The 20,491-nt window shown below is 49.5% G+C and overlaps 1 protein-coding gene across 1 annotated transcript; it reads left to right on the top strand.

Annotated features, from left to right (window-relative positions):
- Positions 1–160: 160 nt before the first annotated feature.
- Positions 161–13,537, top strand: LOC115640556 (zinc finger protein RFP-like). Its single transcript, XM_030543413.1, is given in 8 exon segments — positions 161–651; positions 2,434–2,529; positions 3,367–3,597; positions 3,894–3,916; positions 5,208–5,323; positions 6,963–6,987; positions 6,989–7,020; positions 11,260–13,537. Coding segments are annotated over 8 exon segments (1,458 nt in total). The 5' UTR covers positions 161–234; the 3' UTR covers positions 11,778–13,537.
- Positions 13,538–20,491: the final 6,954 nt, after the last annotated feature.

Raw genomic sequence — 20,491 nt, 5'->3', positions numbered from 1 at the left:
GAGTCTGTGCATTGGAAGGGACGGATCAGCCCGAATCCTGAAGGAAGCAGGAGGGATCCATCTGGACCATGGGGCAGTTATGTTACTAGTGGACGTGTTCCAGCTCAGCAAACAGCATCAGCAAACAGTGTGAGTCAGTTCTGAGCAGGGAGACGCCCAGTTGTGCTGCAGGCAGGGTGGATTCCTGAGCTCAGGAAAGTGAAACTAACCCAGTAACAGAGTCCAGAGGGAGCCATGGCCGCAGAGAACCTCATGGATCTTCTCCAGGGCGAAGCTAGCTGCCCTATCTGCGGGGAGTATTTTAAAGACCCAGTGGTTATAGACTGTGGGCACTGTTTCTGCCGAGCCTGCATCAGCCAGTGCTGGGAGGGTCTGGATACAAGCTTCTCCTGTCCTCAGTGCAGAGAAACTGCAGATCAGAGAAACCTGAGGCCGAACCGACCCTTGGCAAATGTCCTAGAACTAGCCAAATGGCTGAGTCTACAGGTGATGAAGGTTGCAGGAGGGGAGGGAGTGTGTGAGGAGCACCGGGAGCCTCTCAAACTGTTCTGTGAAGAGGACCAAGCCCCGATCTGCGTGGTGTGTGACAGATCCCGGGCTCACAGAGCTCACACAGTGGTTCCTATCGAGGAGGCAGCCCAGGAGTACAAGGTAGGGAATCACTGGTCAATCTAATTCATTCTAACTGAATTTTAATGACAGGGTAATTTCCACCCAATTTACGTGTCAGACTCAATTTCTCTCCCTGGCAGCCTTTGCTGTAACTGCACCATTATGCTCTGTAAAGCCGGGAAGCTGGATGTGGGTGAACTTTCTCTGACACTATTTCCAAACCACTTCCCACTGGGGAAATAAGGCAACTTTCTCCTCAAATACACCGGCGAAAGGATCCAAGAGATTTAAGCCACGGGAGCTGCAGGCTGATCTCCGGCAGCATGTTGTCCTCAGATCAGAGCAGGGGAGGTTACAAGCTGCTGTTTTTATAACTGATTTGTATCGTAGTCTGTATTATTGCTGTTCTTTGCATCCCAGCAGCCCCTACACATCCCAGACAAGATAGGACCTTGATTGCATTGGGCCCTGCACAGAGCACAGCGAGGGACAATCCCTGCCCTGAGCAGTTTAAAGCCTAACCAGAGAAGACAGACAACAAATGGGAGGGGAAACAGAGGCAGGGACTTGCCCAGGATCACCAGCAGAGCTGTGAACCGAACCCAGCTTTCCTCAGGCCCTAATCACCAGGGCCAGCTCCAGGCACCAGCGAAGGAAGCAGGTGCTTGGGGAGGCCAATACAAAGGGGCGGCAGGTCTGTCCATTATTGGGGCGGCACATCCAGGTCTTTGGCGGGAATTCGGCAGCAGGTCCCTCAGTCTCTCTCTTCCTCTTTGAGCTGCCACCGAAGAGGAAGAGAAGGAGGGAAGGACGCGCCGTCGAAGTGCTGCCGAAGAATGGAGCGGCACGATTGAGCTGCCGCTGAAGTGCCGCCGATCGGCTTTTTATTTATTTTTTATTTTTTCACTGCTTGGGGCAGCAGAAAACCTGGAGCCACCCCTGCTAATCACAAGGCCGTGCTGCCTCCCCAGCAGCACCAGAATTCTACGTTCCCATGTTGCCCTCTGAGCGATTACACTCAGATGCTGGCCGCACTAGAGGAGATCACAGGGCTAAACATTGTGCGGCCCTCAAGTCACTGGCATTCACACAGAAAAGGGCTCCAGATAGCAACAGTCCATGTCCAATACTCCTGGGATTAGACCTGTGTGCACCAAAACTAACTCCTGTGTGGAGCTGAACTGTGTCAGCCTGAACTGTTGTATTGTGTATGGGGTAAGGATTCGCCAAAGTGGTTCTATTAGCCCCGCAACGCAGCCTTTTGAAATCCCCCAGAATCCACTGCTTCTGGTTGCTTCATTGGGAACTGTGGGGTAGCGACCCAGTACCCAGAGGCCATTGCAAATGAAAGAGTTTGGGACAGCATAAAGCAACTTTTCATAACAGAAATCACCATGGCCAATAGGCTTTGCCCTAGTGCTTAGGCCAGTTCTGTCCAACAAGCCCAATCCCCAGGGGTTCAGGGCTGAAATCCAGTGGGAGTTGGGCTCCTTTGAGCATCCCAGACCATATTTCTAACCCTGGCGGCTTCCAGGGTTTGTATCACACTTTGTTAATTAAACTGTGTAAAAAAATTCGATTTTTGATTCACCACCCTGTGACTCCAGCTTTCTCCACTGGTTTAACTCAGAGGAGAATGAGGACAAATAATTCTAAACTGCCCGATTATAAAACACTCCCTGTCTCCATGGATGAGAATTTTCCTTGGTGTCTCTGATGTCATAAACCCAGTCACCTACAGAGTTTTGGGTGGAAAAATGCTCTCAACACATGCTCTCAACCCTCAGAATGTAACCAACCCAATTATTTCTGTTTCTCCAGGAAAAGATTCAGGCCCATTTGGAGACTCTGAGGGAAGAGCAAGAGAAGCTGCTGGGTTTTAAAGTGACTGGGGAGGGGAAAAGTCAGGAGTCCCTGGTAGGTGTCCATTGTTATTACCCCGCAGGGACTTAAAATGGGAGGTGTGTTTGTTAGGCATATTCCTCTGTGGCCTTGGGGAATTCAGACTTGTGCGTTGCTCCGTGTCCCTGGATTGCTGTGTTAGATTCATGTGTGTGCACTCACACGTACACACACAGGGACTGAGAAGTCCTTTCCCAGGACCAGGACTCTAAGCTCCTGTTCCAGTTAATGAGCTAATTTCTAGCCCTTGTGGCTTTCATAAATCTCCCCTTAGCTGAATTGACTAGACCCCAGGCCATCTCTCTGCCGCCTGCAGGCATTTCTCGTATTGGTCAATTGTTTAATTCTTTTTTCTCCCTTGGCATCTCTGTTTATTGTGGTGCTGAGTCCTGCCTCCTGCTGCTCTGGATCAGGACTGACATAGGCCTGTGATAACACATTGTCCCGCCCATGTCAGACCTAGGTGCAGGAAGTAGGGGTGCAGGGGGTGCTGCAGCACCCCCAGCTTTGCTCCCCACACCAGGATCCTGGCCACTGGCCCTATGCCCAGGGCTCCACAGCTGCCCCCAGCTGTGTCCCCAGCCTGGGACAGTGAGGGGTCTGGATGTGGGTTGGGGGGGGCGCAACTCAGCACCTCCACCCTAGAAATTGTTCCAGCGCCACTGATGTCAGACATGGAAACGTCCCATTAAGAGATATTAGGAACGAATGGGAAGGTTTAGAAAATCCTCTCCTGAGTAACTACAGTGGTAATCGTGTGTAGAGTTTGCAAAGAAATCCTCTCTCCTGCGCACTCTGCACACTGTGAACGGACCCTGGACTCTCTATGTCCCTTCCCTTTTAAAAACACAGATACAGACACAAACCGAGAGGCAGAAGATTGTGTCTGAATTTCAGCAACTGAGGAAGTTCCTGGAGGAACAAGAGCGACGTCTGCTGGCCCAGCCGGCAAACCTGGAAAAAGAGATTGTGAAGATACAGAATGAAAATGTCACTAAACTCTCTGAGGGGATTTCCTGTCTCAGTGACCTGATTAGTGAGATGAAGGGGACGTGTCAGAAGCCAGCGAGCGAATTCCTGCTGGTGAGACTGAGTTAAAACTATCCCCAAGCCCAGCCCAGGACAGGACAACTCCTGAACCATGGGCGCTGGTGTCCAGCAGTCAGGGATCACGGTGTCATTCAGTGTGCGCATATGTGAAATGTGATTTATTGTTGCTCTTGGAAGAGTTACAGATTCATTTATGTAAATCAGCCAAAGCAAGGCCCTGGGGCCAGGGCAGTGCCTCTTTTCCCCATAGCTGCAAAATCCCTTTCCTGAGTACCCCAGGATGCGGCATGAGGGACTGAGATTGTTTTCTCTCCCTCTTTTCCCTCTAGGATATCAGACGCACCTTGAGCAGGTATGTGGCTCTCACTGACTCTCCCGGGGCTTCACAGTGCTGGGAGACCATGTTAACACCCAGGGCTGGTGCAAGGATGTTTCGCGCCCTAGGCGAAACTTCCACCTGGTGCCCTCCCCCGTCCCCGAGCCCCCGCCCTGAGGCGCCCCCCTCGCGGCATCTCCCCCCCTCCACCATGAGGTGCCTCCCCCACGGCAGCTCCCCACCACCCACACTCAAGCACCCCCCCCGCCCCAGCTCACCCCTGCTCTGCCTCCTCCCCTAGCATGTCGTTGCTGCTCCACTTCTCCCACCTCCCAGGCTTGCAGCGCCAATCAGCTTAGGTGCTGCAAGCCTAGAAGGCAGGAGAAGTGAAGCAGCCACGGTGTGCTCGGGGAGGAGGCGGGGCAGGGGTGAGCTGGGGCGGGGAGTTCCCCTGCATGCTGCACCCCCCCCTTACTTGCTGCAGGCGGCCCTCCCCGCGCTTCCGTGCCCCAGCTCCCTCCGCCTAAATGCCGGCAGTGACCAGGGCGGCTGAAGATCTGGCCGCCGCGGTCGCTGCCGAAGAAAATGCACCCCCCCAAATCCCAGTGCCCTAGGCCACCGCCTAGGTCGCCTAAATGGTTGCACCAGCCCTGTTAACACCACATCTCCCCAAGGCTCTCCAGCAAAACGTGTGTGGCAGGGTCACATTTTGGATACAAGTCTCTGCAATGAACTTAATCCTGAGGTTCTACCCTTCTATGCAAGACTCTGGAATTAGCTAGCCAGTGGGAAAGACTGACCTAAAGGATTTCCTAGATATGTTCCATCCCTGGGGACTGGCTGCCTCATGATTCTGGGGGCGGAATTTGGGCCTTTCACCTCTAGGGCACAGGGTACAATTGTGCCCTGGTCAGCAGGAATCAAGATTCTTTCGCACCCGGGGACCGTTTGGAGTTCTGTGTGGAATGAGCTGATTTCCCTGGAGTTGAGGTCTCGGTCTACAGCCTGGAAGAAAGATCCCATCACACTCAGTGCAAGAAATATGGGAACGTCCCAGTATTAGTGCATGGAGGCCAAGGAGAGAATTGGCCCTGGAGACTCGATTCCTCTTTTATCCTCAGATCTGCCCTCTGCAGGCCAGAGCTGAAGAATATTAATGGGGCCTTTGGAGGAAGGCTGCACTGCCGTGGCCTGTGCTACCCCTGCTCTGACACTGGGAGAAGCAGAGGAATTCTAACTCCAGGTCCTTTGGAGCAGCAACTTCCACTAGGAAGGAATGATAACAAATCCGTAAATGAAATAGAATAATGTGAAATTCTCTTTCCAGGTGTGAGATGGGGAAGTTCCAGCAGCCGGTGGAGCTTTCTGCTGAGCTGGAAAAGAGATTCAGCGATTTCTCCCAGAAAAATTTTGCTCTACCGGAGACTATGAAGAAGTTCAAAGGTACCAAGAAGGAATCCAGGAGGAGAAATCAGAGTGTGTCTCTGGGACTGTGGGTGGAGTTAGCCAGTTGGTTCGTTATTACAGTATGTATCTATTTAATAAAAAACTGAAAGTAGAGAAACTGAACTTATGCAGTGGGGAGCCAGGTAACAGGATGTCTCACTTTGATTCACTCGGTGAGCTTTGGTAAAATCATTCAGATGCAAATATAGCAAAATCTGGGGTGCCTCAGTTTCTCCCAACTTCAGGGCTGCAGGGCATGTGCCCCAGAACTGTTTATCATCCACAGGGGCAGCAGGAGTCAGTAGGACCTTCAGGTGCCCAACACCACTGAGAACCAGGCCCCAAGTGTTGAAAGGTTGGCATCCAAAACGTAGACCCTAAATTAAAGGCCACTTTTGAAATGTGGACCAGCCCATCCTTGTGCTCTGGTGCCGTATGGCAGCTTGTGTGGGCCAAAGGAGACATAGGGAAGCTGTAAACCCGGGTGAATCACTCCAGGACAGGAACCTCTTGTGCCTCCCCCAGAGCAGCTCCAGGCTCCAGGCGGGTTCCTTGCTGGGAGGGTGCCAGTAGAGTGGGGTTGCTGAGGGCAGGGTGGAGCAGGGATAGAGGGGTGTGGCCAGGGGAAAGCTGTGCCTCTGATACTCTGCCCCCCCTGGCAATGCCACACAGCAGCCACAGAAACAGGGATGCCACTCGGGCTGGACCACAAGCCTTCCCTAGTCTGTGCCAAAGTCTGCACCAGCCCCTGCAGCCACTGAATAGGGGAACCACAAGCTGCGTCCCCCATCACCTTACCAATGTGGGTGAATCAGGCCCATTGAGCCGACCCTCTCCCAGCCTCCGTTTCCACAGCTATAAAATAATGTTGTTATTATTATTCATTTTTACATTGAAGGAGGACGAAGGCCCCACTGTGCCAAGCTCCGTACGGATACTGAGTAAATCGACCCAAAGAGCTTGTAATTCAGGGCCCTAAGCCTGCAAAATCTTCTTAATGTCCAATGAGCCTAAGAGCATAAAGTTGCATTCACAGAATCATAGAATTTCAGGGTTGGAAGGGACCTCAGGAGGTATCTAGTCCAACCCCCTGCTCAAAGCAGGACCAACCCCAACTAAATCATCCCAGCCAGGGCTTTGTCAAGCTGGGCTTTAAAAACCTCTAAGGATGGAGATTCCACCACCTCCCTAGGGAACCCAGTCCAGTGCTTCACCACCCTCCTAGGGAAATAGTGTTTATAATATCCAAACCAGACCTTCCCCACTGCAACCTGAGACTATTGCTCCTTGTTCTGTCGTGCTAAACTCTTAGCAGAATCTGGGCCTAGGTTATGGCAACAGGCAAAAGGAGAAGGAGACATCCCAACTGGGGTCTGGAGGATGAGGGACCACGAAATCTGTCTTCCACATAATATATCCTTGGGTGTTTTTGAGGCTTAATGGACATGTGATATGCCTGAATGAAAGAGAAAATAGAATGTTTCAGATTAGCTTTTATTAAAGATCTGGGAGTGTCTCTGCCTCTCCAGATTTTTCTCTCGTGTAATTAAAACATAGTTATGTCAGTTAAGAATGGGGATGTCACTATGAATACAACAGCATGAAATCTCATCTCTTTTATCCTTTCCCGCTCCAGACATGCTGCGCTCTGAACTGAAGGTAAAAAGGGAAATCCCTGGGATCAGACAGACCAGGTGAGATTTCACGTGGAGATTATCTTTAAATGAAGAGAAAAATCCCATGAAAACATTTTCATGAGCTTGTAGCGCACGTTCCCAATGAAACCAACCCTGACCATGATACTCCCCCTAAAAATAAAAACACAAACATAAAATACTGAGGCGATCCCAAGCAATTGTCAAACAAACAATCCTGGCACCAGCCTTAGTGCTGAGTTCATGCCTGTGCTCTCTCAGCGTCCTTAACGCTGACCCTGCTGTTCCCAGGCACATCCATGTGTCTTTGAAATATTCAGTTCAGAGGGCTGCCACATTCCCCTCCTTTCCCCTGAGTGAGGGTCTCTCTCCCATTGCTCCTCACCAACATCCTGCTTTTCTTTTCAGCAGGGCTGGGCTGAGCTCACCCCTTTGACCTGCTCACTCCTCCCTCTGATGCTGGCACCTCTCTCGCTGGGGAAGGAGCTACCCCTCCCAAGGCCACCTCCTCTTCACCACTCTCTGGCCTTGAGAGGTTCTTCTCTAATATCTCCTTCCCTTCACTTCTCCCAGCCTAGTGAGAAGAGCTGCCAGGATGGGCTCAGGGTGTGCTTCCCCCCAGGGTTTATATCTGTCGCCTCCCTCTTCTTATTCCCCTCACTGCAACTTCAGGTTTTGACCTTCCTCTAATCCTGAGAGAGGATCAGCCCCAGCAGGAAGATGCAGCCAGGAAACAGGGAGAGAAGCAGTTTCTGAAACCACCACAGCAGCTCCAACAGCCAGGGGGAGGAACTGCCTGGGCATCTCTGCTTGGCCTCATGCATTCAGCTGCCAAGTATCAAACCTGTGTTGCATCAGAGAAAAAGAAAACTTTCTGGATAGAAGCCAGCATTTGGTACGGCAGGTGCAGCATGCTGAAGAATCGGAGAGGGCAGTGTAGAATGGGAAAGAAAGTTGGCAGCAGGTGACCTCCAGGAGGAGAACCCAATGCACCCCCAATGCAGATAGAGGTAAGAAGCCATTTTCAGGCTCTCTACATGGGTACTATGGCAGAGAATGACTTGGAAGAGTTATTGGAGGGAAGGAGACCTCATCGACCAGAAAGCATGAGATGCATTGTCCTAGGGATGGGGGTTCCATAACCACCACTCCCAAGAGGAGGAGATGGGTGGTGGTGGTCAGGGACTCCCTCCTAAGGGGGACGGAGTCATCCATCTGCCATCCAGACCGGGAGACTCGAGAAGTGTGCTGCTTGCCTGGAGCTAGAATTCAGGATGTGATGGAATGTCTGCCGAAACTGAACAAGCCCTTGGACCGCTATCCCTTCCTACTTCTCCATGTGGACACCAATGATACAGCCAAGAATGACCTTGATCAGGTCACTGCACACTACATGGCTCTGGGAAGAAGGATAAAGGAGTTTGAGGTGCAAGTCGTGTTCTCGTCCATCGGTCCTGGAGAAGGAAAAGGCCCAGGTAGGGACCATCGAATTGTGGAGGTAAATGCATGGTTACGCAGGTGGAATTGGAGAGAGGGCTTTGGATTCTTTGACCATGGGATGTCGTTCCAGGAAGGATTGCTAGGAAGAGATGGGATCCACCTAATGAAGAGAGAGAAGAACATCTTCACAGGTAGACTCTTTCCAATTTTTCCACATCCTTCTTGTAGTGTGGGGCTCAAAACTGGACACACTACTCCAGATGAGGCCTCACCAATGTCGAATAGAGGGGAATGATCACGTCCCTCGATCTGCTGGCAATGCTCCTACTAATGCAGCCCAATATGCCGTTAGCCTTCTTGGCAGCAAGGGCACACTGCTGACTCATATCCAGCTTCTCGTACACCGTAACCCCTAGGTCTGTTTCTGCAGAACTGCTACTTAGCCATTCGGTTCCCAGCCGGTAGCAGTGCATGGGATTCTTCCATCCTAAGTGCAGGACTCTGCACTTGTCCTTGTTGACCTCATCAGATTTCTTTTGGCCCAATCCTCTAATTTGTCTAGGTCCCTCTGTATCCTATTCCTATCCTCCAGCGTAGCTACCTCTCCTTCCCGGAAGTGGGATACTGGGAGCAAACGCAAGGAGGGTGCAACAGGGGAGGCTTCCTGATTCGTACTGTTAAAGTAGGGCAATTGGCTAGTTATGTTAGGTGCATGTACACTAACGCAAGAAGCCTGGGAAACAAGCAGGAAGAATTGGAAGTCCTGGCAGAGTCAAGGAACTACGATGTGACTGGAATAACAGAAACTTGGTGGGGCAGTTCGCATGACTTAAGCACTGTCATGGATGGGTATAAACTGTTCAGGAAGGACAGGCAGGGGAGAAAAGGTAGATGAGTTGCACTGTATGTAAAAGAGCAGTATGGTTGCTCAGAGCTCCAGGATGAAACTGGAGAAAAACCTGTTCAGAGTTTTGGGGTTAAGTTTAGAGGTGAGAGCAAGGGCGATGTCGTGGTAGGAATGTGCTATAGACCTCCAGACCAGGAGGATGAGATAGATGAGGAAAGAGAAGTTTCCAGATCACAGTCCTTAGTTCTCATGGAGGACTTCAATCACCCTGACATTTGCTGGGAGAGCAATACAGCAATGCACAGACAATCCAGGAAGTTTTTGGAGTGTGTTAGGGACAACTTCCTGGTGGAAGTGCTGGAGGAACCAACCAGGGGCCATGCTCCTCTTGATCTGCTGCTTACAAACAAGGGAGAATTTGTAGGGGAAGTAGAAGCAGGTGGCAGCCTAGGAGGAAGTGACCATGAGATAGTCGAGTTCAGGATCCTGACAAAAGGAAGAATGGAGAGTAGCAAAATATGTACCCTGGACTTCAGAAAAGCAGACTTTGACTCCTTCTGGGAACTGATGGGCAGGATCCCCTGGGAAGCTAACATGAGGGGGAAAGGAGTCCAGGAGAGCTGGCTGTATTTTAAAGAAGCCTTATTGAGGGCACAGGAACAAACCATCCCAATGTGCAAAAAGAATAGCAAATATGGCAAGTGACCATCTTGGCTTAACAGTGAACTCTTCTGCGATCTTAAACACAAAAAGGAAGCTTATAAGTGGAAACTTGGACAAATGACTAGGTAGGAGTATAAAATATTGCTTGAGCATGCAGGGGTGTAATCAGGAAGGCCAAATATTAGGAAACACTATTTCACTAGGAGGGTGGTGAAGCACTGGAATGGGTTACCTAGGGAGGAGGTGGAATCTCCAGCCTTAGAGGTTTTTAAGGTCAGGCTTGATGAAGCCCTGGCTGGGATGATTTAGCTGGGGTTAGTCCTGCTTCAAGCAGGGGGTTGGACTAGATGACCTCCTGACGTCTCTTCCAACCCTAATCTTCTATGATTCACTCAGGCCAGAGAGGCAGCTCCCCAGGATGGCGTTACAACTCAGAGATCATGCACCCTAATCTCTTCGACCCTTTTCCTCTCCAGACTCTTTGCCATCGGAGCTAGGGCAGGGAAGGGGGGATCTCTGGTCACTCAGCCAATGGGTAAGCTCTGGTGGAGACTTTCCTTCGATTAACTGAAAATCCCATGAAAACAACTCTCCCACACACCAATAACCAGACTCACTCTCATTGGCCAGCACCCGAATCTCCTTAATTGTGACCTGGTCATTTGTACTGACATTGGCATATCTGTCTAACATTACATTCAGGGAGATCAGTAGAGAGATCTCTCTCCTCATGGCTGTCACGTCCTTCCCCTTTCCACCTGGGGGAGAGACTCTCCCCAAGGCTCTTCTCCAGCATCCCACCTTTCCTTTGGGCAGGACTTGGCTCTCTCATTGAAGCTGCTTTGTGGATTGGGAAGATGCTGTTTGTCTAATGCTACCAGTTCCAGTCCTCTCTTCTCTCTGGGCAGAGAAAGGGGCTGCCCCATCTAATGCCACTTCCTGCTCACTGGCCTTGATTCATTGGCTCCCTTCCCAGTCCTGCATGTTCATCTTTGCTCCCTGGCCTGGGAGTGGAGGATGCATTTACGGGAGGGAACTTCCCTCTGGGATTCCAAGTTGGTACCTGCCTCCTCTGAACCCCCCTAATTAAAAGCTGCAGTCTCTAAAATGGAAGAAGAAGGTGCAGAAGTGGTTTCCATTATACGACTGAGGAATGCCAGTGACATCTCTGTTCAGTCTCAGGTCCCCAGGATAGAAGCACCTTCCAGGGATCCTGGAATGTCCCAGTCAGAGTGGGTCTGCTGGGGACCATCAGACATGGTCCCAGACTCCTCTAAGGCTGAGCTCTGCTTCTAATGCTCTGATTCTTTCTCTCTCTCTCTCCCTAGTGAATGTGACTCTAGATCCAGACACGCCTCATCCCAAACTCATTCTGTCTGAGGATTGGAAAAGTGTGAGATGGGGAGACACATGGCAGGATCTGCCCGACAATCCTGAGAGATTTGACTCTGATCCCTGTGTGCTGGGCTATGAGGGATTCACCTCAGGGAGACACTCCTGGGAGGTGGAGGCGGGGGATGGATTATTCTGGGCTGTGGAGGTGGCCAGAGAGTCTGTGAAGAGGAAGGAAGGGGTCAGTTATAACCCTGAGGGAGGGATCTGGGCAGTGGAGCAGTGCTGGTGGGGTCAGTACCAGGCTCTCACCTCCCCTGTGACCCCCCTGCCCCTGAGCTGGGTCCCCAGGAGGATCCGGGTTTCACTGCACTATGAATGGGGGCAGGTGACATTTTTTGATGCTGATAACGAGACCCCGATCTTTACTTTCCCACCAGCATCTTTCAATGGGGAGAGAATCCGCCCCTGGCTCTCAGTGGGGTTGGAAACCCAGTTCAGACTGTGCCCCTGAGACACATGGGGAATATTCCACTGAATACTGAAATCAGCCTCTCTAGCCTCACACATACTAGTCCCCATGACCCGGGAGGACACTAGTCTTCTTGCAGGCTCCTGGGGTCTCAGGTCTGGACGGTCAAACTACAGCGATCAGGGAGCGATTGAGGCAGAGAAATCAATCTCATTGCCCCATGGATTGTACTGCCTGTTTGTCACTGGCCTCTGTGGTTCTGGGGACCCTGGGTCAGATTGTGTCACTGAGATATCAGGGGAGTAGCCCTCTGAGAATTTAAAACAAAAGCGGGGGCTTCTCTAGCCACCATCATCCCAGCATCTGGGCGACTCTCAACTATCTAGCTTCCTGACTCATCTTTATGAGCCTGGAGGAGTCCTGTCTACCCAACCCCTGATACCTCATCTCTGGGACACCTGGGAACCCTTCCCCTCCCTCCCTGCAGCCCCAGGGATGGGAAGAGGGAGGGGTGAAGAACCCCTGGATCAGCAGGAGGAGCAAATGGGCCCTGAGGGGCAGATGTGGGGGCAGTGGGGGCAGAACTGATGGAGAGACAGGAGGCTGAAGTGATGGGCCTGGGGAAAGAATTAATAGCTTGGCAGGGGACAGGAAGCTGTCAGGAAGCTGGAGGTGGCAGAGACACAGAGTTAGTTAATTAATTAGGGTTTGAGTCCTTGGGGACAAGATGGAGGCACCGCACCAGCAGGGAGCCTGGGAGAAGGAGAGCCAGTGACTGAAGCATGTGACCTCCATGCCCTCAAGGAAAGGGATGCTAGGGTGGGAAAGAGTTTGGGGTTTTCTGAAAGAGAAAAGAAAAATAAAAGTGAATAAACAAAGACGCGCCGGGAGAGTGGAGGGAGGCTAAAGTGAAGAGTGAAAGCAAAAAAATTGTGAGACTTGGAAAGCTCAGGGGGCAACAAGAGGTGAGAAGATAAACTCAGGGCAGAGAACTGGCAACGTGAGCTGGAGAGATCTGTGATCAGGAACAGAGGAGACTGAGGGGAACGCAGGGAAATAAACAGGGATGGAAAACAAGGGCCAGAGAAAATGGTGTGTAAAACCGAATCAAATGAAAGAAAAGGGGGAAGAAAAGAGAATGCGAGAGGGGAGAGGGAGTTTTTTAAAATGTGACTGATGTTATGGAAATTCTCTCTCAGCTCCTTTTCAGCCTGACTTTTACTTATTGCAAATGAAGCATATTTATTCCTTGTTTATTTCCTTTTAATTTCCTTGCTGTCATTTTTGAAGGCAGTCATGGGTTTCCCCTTGGCCTTTTCCTTAATTGGTTGTATTCACTCCCTCTAGCCTCGCACACCCCAGTCACTCTGACGCTGGAGGACTATTGTCATCCTGCAGACTGTCTACTGTGCCGTCTCTGTGACCTTAAATGCTACAATCTTTGTACTGTCAAACCAGAGAGAACAGGGCGTGATTGAGATAGAAAAGGCAATTTCCTTGCCTTACGGCTTGTGTAGTCTGTTTTTCACTCCCCTCTATGATCAAGGAGGACTCTGGCAGCCTCTAGGGTCAGACCCTGATAGATAGGGACCCAGGCATGAAAGCGACAGTGTCATTCATGTAACGCAGTAGTTCATCATAAGTGGAGCCATTTAAAAGTCTTTACAAATGACACATTGCACAAATTGGGTCCCTGGTTCCTTTTCTGATTATTAAATAATCAGGCCTATGTAGACGATGTCCTCACATTTATAGTAAACAAACAATTTTCAATAAATGTAAAGTTATTTTCTGCTTGGTGTTCTTCTCGTTTTGACGTGCTGTTATTGTCTTGTTGAGACCTGCTTGGGTAGAACCAGGGCATTCGATTCCTCACCGACCAAAACACTTCTAGGAAAAAGCCTGAACATTCATACGATGGGAGTGTGGGCATTACTAGGTGATGTATTTCTTCTACTCTCTAGGGCTCGTGCTGTCCTTAAAGAAAAAGCTTTGCTAAGGTTGTGGCCACACAACACTGCCAAGCTGGTCGCTGCCCTTCCTGAACATGATAGTTTAACTACCCAAAACTCAAAGATTGGAAAAATGATGTTAAATTCTCTCTCCCATATACCAAATGGCTATAGCAAGAGATGCTGAGGTCTAGGGGTGAGTCACTGATGTATAAGCACTCACCATGAAACTGCGCCAATGCAGAGTTCCAGTTACTCCATGCAGGAGCTGCATGGACAGTCATTCAGGGCACTGGGTATTAAAGCACGCTGTGTGTGGTAAAGCTTCCTTTTCCCCCTGAGCAATCAAATCGTTTCTGAGTTTTCTTTCCATTGCAGAGCAGCTGCACAGAAAGCTGGGTAATGAGCAGGCCATCTTTTGAGTTCATGGATCCAAGGTGAGCAGCTTTGCATTGAAAGTTCCTCAAGTGAAAAAGTCCAGAGGCTGACACAGGAAAAGAAAACAGTATTTTAAGCAGGGTCCCAGAGAAACCCAAGAGAGACTTTTTGGTGCTTTAGCTAAGGCCTCTTCAAGAGGGACTTGCCCATGGGTAATTTAGCCTAGATCAGGGGTAGACAACCTATGACATGCGTGCCAAAGGCGGCACACAAGCTGATTTTCAGTGGCACTCACATGCCCGGGTCCTGGCCACCCATCCTGGGGACTCTGCATTTTAATTTAATTTTAAATGAAGCTTCTTAAACATTTTAAAAACCTTAGTTACTTTACATACAACAATAGTTTAGTTATATATTATAGACTTATGGAAAGAGACTTTCTAAAAACATTAAAATGTATGACTGGCACGCGAAACCTTAAATTAGAGTGAATAAATGAAGACTCGGCACACCACTTCTGGCTTCAATCCACAAAGATACATAGGTCAGGTCTCTGCTAGGAAATCAGGTCAGTATAACTGTGTCAGTCAGGGGTGTGACCAGCTCTGTTCAAGGAAACAGGACTCAAGAACTTTCTGTAAATCAGTAAATTACACTAAAATACCCTGAAATCTCTGCTGACATTGGAACTGCGAAAGGGGGTTCAGTGGGTTTCTTGCAAACTGCTGTCCTGATTTTGTCCCTGTTTAGGATTGCTCCAGATTTGTCCCACTATGGGCAGGGCTGATGAGAGCGGGGGAAGCCGGTACAAATCACCGGGACCCAGCGGTCCAGAAGGGGGCCAGGAAACCGGCTTCCCTGGCTTCGTCGGCCCTGTTTAGCCGGACTGCCCTTGCTGGGAGGCCTGAAAAAAAATTTCACCGGGGCCCGAAACCACTCTCGGCAGCCCTGACTATGGATAGTGTCATAGCATGAGAACCCCTAATCTTAATTACCATCTTAGATCTGGTTGCTGCCACCACCCAAATTGTTTAGAACAGCTGATTACACTGCTCTACAGCCAAAATGCTTCTGAAATAAATGTAGCCCAACTTTACTAATTCTGGGTCACTGAGAACGAAAATGATCCTTAAAATTGTCGATTGGCTCTAGTTTTCAAGATATGCTATTGGGTCAGTATATACAACCCTTGACTTGGGAATGGCGGAGGATAAGTGAGTTATAAAGGGAAGGGATCTTAATTTAAACCAGAAATGACTAAAATACATCTTTGACTGGATCTATGAATAAATCTATGACTGGGTTTGGACAGTACTTGCTTTTTAGGCAAAACAATGAATGATGCAATCTGAAGCTGGTATTGCATCATACATGATATGAATTGCATCATGTTATTCTTAGAAGTCATGAATGATGCAATCATAATGAAGCTTACATCATTCTGCTGAACAAATTGCCCTATATCAGCTCGAGAAATCATACAGTGTCGTGCTCTCTTATTTGTCAGTGTTTGATTTTGCAAAGGGACTCATTTCTGTTTAGCCAAAGTGAGCAGAGATGCCTCGTACTTGTGTGAACAGTGCAGATAACTTCTGCTATGTTTGTGGTGAAGTGACTTTTGCATCACAAAAGCGCAGTATAACCACTATGGTTAAGAAAGCCTATCACCTTTCTTTTGGCTGCAAAATTGGAGATCAGGACAAGAGGTGGGCCCCACACATATGCTGCAACACTTGTGCAACAAATCTTCGCCAGTGGTTGAACAGGAAAAGGAAATCTATGCCTTTTGCAGTGCCAATGATTTGGAGAGAGCCAATAGATCATACCAGCAATTGTTACTTCTGCATGATGCCTCCAGTTGGGAAAGGTGTGTCAAAGAAGAAAAAGTGGACTGTGCATTATCCAAACATTCCATCAGCTATATGCCCAGTACCCCACGGAGAAGGCCTGCCGGTTCCTGATGCACCAGAATCATTCCCACTTGAGTCAGACGAGGAAGAGGATGAAACTTCTGGTCCTGAACCATCAATGTCACAGGACCCACATTTTCTCCCATCCTCCTCCTCTGAACCACACCTCATAACACAAGGTGAACTGAATGACCTTGTCAGGGATTTGGAACTACCCAAGAGTAAGGCAGAGCTGTTGGGCTCCAGACTACAGCAGTGGAATCTCCTGGCAGGCTATCAGGGCAAATGGAGCCCATCAATGCTTGCAGACTATTGCTGGACAGTGACAAGAGAGGCTCCATTTAATGAATACAAGAGACAAGCCAAGAAGCGCCGAGTAGACACTGAATAGGACTAAACTATGTACAGAATAGTTTTTTGCCTTTTGTTTCATAATAAATTTTATTTATATAACCCTTTTGCTGATTTTTAAAGTGTTACATAAACAGGACAGATGAAATATTATCATGTAAAGCAAACATAAACATGAAAAGACCTAAGTTTACAATTTATGATTAAAACTCTAGTATCTACACGATATACATAGACATAAAATGTAAAAACTTAAATATCTTCGAAACAGTAGCCAATCAGTTGTTTTAATTGTCATGTTTGAATTCAGCACATCAAAATACATAATAAATATCACATTTTATCTCTGAAGCAGACGACTTCTCAAAAATTGTAGACCAGTGTTATGAGTCATTTGGGAAACTCTGTCTCCACCCACAAAAACCTTTCCCTCCGTGGGTAGCCCTGAGAGACTCCTCCACCAATTCCCTGGTGAACACTGATCCAAACCCCTCGGATCTTAAAACAAGGAAGAATTACTCATTCCCCATCCCTTTCCCCCACCAATCCCTGGTGAGTCCAGATCCAATCCCCTTGGATCTAAAAACAAGGAAAAATCAATCAGGTTCTTTAAAAAAAGGCTTTTAATTAAAGAAAAGAAAAGAAAAACCTCTGGGAGCTAGCATACAAGCTGATCTCACAGACAACAGATCCCAAAACCACAAAGGATGTTCCCCTGGGCAAAACCTTAGTACACAAAAGAATCCCCAATTTGATTATCCCTCTAATGCAAAAAGACAAAGTCACAAAAGAAAATAAACATAACGCTATTTATTTCTTTTCTAATACTCTCTACTCCAATAGGAGGCTGGTTCCTTGATCTTTTCCACTCGGGCCAAAATTGAAACTGAACTAGACAAAGCGAACTTCTCTCCTTCCTTGTGAAACATCATGTTCCCCCATTGGTTTCTCTGGTGAGGTGTCAGCTGGGCAAGGTGAACTTCTTAACCCTTTACAGGTAAAAGAAGCATTAACCCGTAACCATCTGTTTATGACAGGTAGTAACTGAGAAAGCTTGGAAGTTCCTTGGTGACATATTTCTGGTCTTGGTTCTCACGATGGACTATAAATTGCCAGGTAAACATGAACATTCTTGTTCTTTTCTTTAAAGGATCCCGCGTGCCTTGTCTTTGAGCTCAATGTGCGTTATCCCTTTTGTTATTAAAGTTTCTTTGTCATTTTGGTTCATTATTTCTATGAATCCCGGAAGGTTTGGAAGAATTTACTCCATAGCTGAGGCAGTAGCTAGTCCAGGTGTTAACTAAAAAATCTGCTAAAGAACTTTGATCAGAAAGAGGGTAACCAAATACCCCCCAACACGGGCACCTTTTATGGAAATGCTGTTACTATAAGCTCTGAAGGAGGTACCCCTATACCTTGTGCCAATGTTATGTATGGGGATTGTAATAGAAAATTCCTTGAGTGTAAAAATCAGTGGTAAAAGGTGTTTAGGGCAAGTTACAGCTTCTAACCTCATTCTAGTTGAAGCAGATCTTGTCAGAGAGAAAGATTATTTACCAGATGATCGTGTGAACATTGTGATCCTCTATGAGTTTACTGTGAGCGTGCCTTTACCTAGAACCCACCTTGAATGGAATGGTGTGACCGAGTGGGGATTTTCCCTTGGTATGTATATGTGACTCTTACTGTTGAGCCTATGTGTGTTTTACTGTTTTGCATGAATACTGTGTGTGCCTCAGTTTCCCTGTGTGCTGCACCAATACCTCAGTGGTGGGAAGGGGTGTGTGTGAGACTGCCTGAGACCTCTGGGGCAGGTGAGGCTGCTCCAGCTGCCTACACATGCAGGTTGGTCGCATCTTAGGCGCATTTAACATGCACGATTTCAGCTTTACACAGTCGGCAAAAACAAGAAAAAAAACAACAAAAAAGAGAAAAATAGCAATTTAAACACCGTTTCTGTAGCGTGGGCGATTCCGCCTGCCGTTCCACTCAATGTAATTTTGACTACACGTGATTTTCGCTTTACGTGCTGACTGCGGAACGTAACCCCAGCGTAAGATGCGACAGACCTGTGTGGTATGGCCTGTGCCCTTCATAATCTGAGACCCGGGAGGGGGATGCAAGGAGGTGATGAATAGGCGACGCTTTGCCTGAGACAAAGCCAAGGAGGAGGAGCAATGGGGATGGGGAGTATCTGAGGTCGGGTCACTGGAAGCTGGGAGGAGGACTGAAAGAGGGGGAGTCCAGGGTTTCTGGCCCAGGACTCCCCAGGATGGACTTGGCTGAAAGTCACTGATTTCTGTTAACAAGTTCTGTTCTACGCTGTGTCCCTGTCAACTAATAAACCTTCTGTTTTACCGACTGGCTGAGAGTCACGTCTGACTGCAGAGTTGGGGTGCAGGACCCTCTGGCTTCCCCAGGAGCCTACACCCAGGGGGACATGCCGGGGGAAGCACAGGGTGGGGCAGGGGATGCTGAATGGATCCGAGGTCAGCCCCAGGAACGTGTGAGCTTCTTGCCCTGGAGACAGTCTGCTCCGAGAGAGGAGGCTCCCCCAGAGCCCTGCCTGGCTTCGTAGGGAGCAGTTCCAGAGCTCAGGGGTTCTCAAACTTTTGTGCTGGTGACTCCTTTCACACAGCAAGCCTCTGTGCGTGACCCCCACCCCATAAATTGAAAACACTTTTTGATATATTTAATGCCATTATAAATGCTGGCTGCAAAGCAGGGTTTGGGGTGGAGGCTGACAGCTCCTGACCCCCCATGTAATAACCTTGAGACCCGCTGAGGGGTCCCGACCCCCAGTTTGAGAACCCCTATTATAGCTGGTGTAAGAAAATTGTTGCCTACAGCTCTTCGTATTGGGAATGATATTAAAGCTTTGTTCGGTCAAGTTATGAATGGGCCCGTGCTGTGTCATCTGTAACTACCAGGGAGATTTGTGAGAGGGTTGGGGTGGGGGGGCGTACGGCCCTGAGTAGTTGTCTCTGTTTAACCAGGTTAAAGCCCTAACGGAGGAGGGAACCGGTGGATTTTTGGTGGGTGTGTGAAGTTTGTAAAGATGAGCCTATCAGCTTGACCAAAGTGGAAGGCCCCTGCTAGCCCAGCCCCGGGCTCCCCGTCCCCCAGTGCCCCTCTGTCCCACCCGCAGCCCCCCCCATCGCCGTTGAGGTCACTGCTATTTGCGTATCACTGAGCAACTGGAGGTTCCAGAACCTGGCTCGGAACCGCCACCCCAGGTCCTGGTCCCAGGTGTGGGCGGCTGAGCCATGGGCCAGGGGGAGCTCTGCCTGCTGCTGAGTGCGCACTGGTGGGGTCTATGGGGCGGGACCTATGGGCAGCGTCCCATGTGGTACCAAGTGGGGATGGAGCCAGCCCCAGGAGAGACCCCTGTGCAATCGCAGCCATCCCTGGGGATCGCAGCAGGGGCCCTGGGCTGGCCTGGGCTGGCCTATTGGTCCCTGGCCCTCACCCTGGTACTGGGTGCATTGACCATCACAATCCTGCTCCCCCGATGGGGCCACTCTCCAGAGAAAGTAAGTCAGGGACGGGGTTTAATTGGGTGAGCCCATGGGACTCCCCACCACTGGATTGTTAGTGGGGTGTACCCTGTGGAACTCCCTGCCACTGGATTATTAGTGGAGATGTTCTCTGTGGGACTCTGCACCACTGGATTGTTAGTGGGGTGTACCCTCTGGAACTCCCTGCCACTGGGTTAATAGTTTGAGATGTTCTCTCTGGGACTCCCTGCCACTGGATTATTAATAGGATTAGCCTACAAGACTCCCTGCCCGTGGTCTGATAGTACTAGGTTAAGCTGTGGGACTTCCTGTCACTGGCCTCCTGTAGGGGTTCTCCTGCTAGACTCCCTGCCACCTGGTGTTAGCATCCCGACAAGGGCAGCAGGCTCCAACTTGAGGCCGGGAGTAGCAGTGGAGTTGTAGGCAGGTTGCAAGCCAGGATCGATACCAAGCGTCAGAGTTCAAGTCAGGTTTTAGGGTCCGGGTCAGGAAATGTGGTCAAAGCCAGTTCAGGAGCCGGGACAGTGGTGGTGGCTACAACAGACCCACACTGTTCGCTTCACCCTTTCTGGGGTATTATAGGCCAGGGAGCCAATCAGGAACCACAAAGCTGCTGCCTCAGACCCCTTGAGGCAGGTGGGACTTCC

This window comes from Gopherus evgoodei, unplaced genomic scaffold (assembly GCF_007399415.2).
Source record: "Gopherus evgoodei ecotype Sinaloan lineage unplaced genomic scaffold, rGopEvg1_v1.p scaffold_31_arrow_ctg1, whole genome shotgun sequence".
Lineage (NCBI taxonomy): Eukaryota > Metazoa > Chordata > Testudines > Testudinidae > Gopherus > Gopherus evgoodei.
Note: the sequence above shows the minus strand (reverse complement) of the source record. Positions and strands in the feature narration are given on the sequence as shown.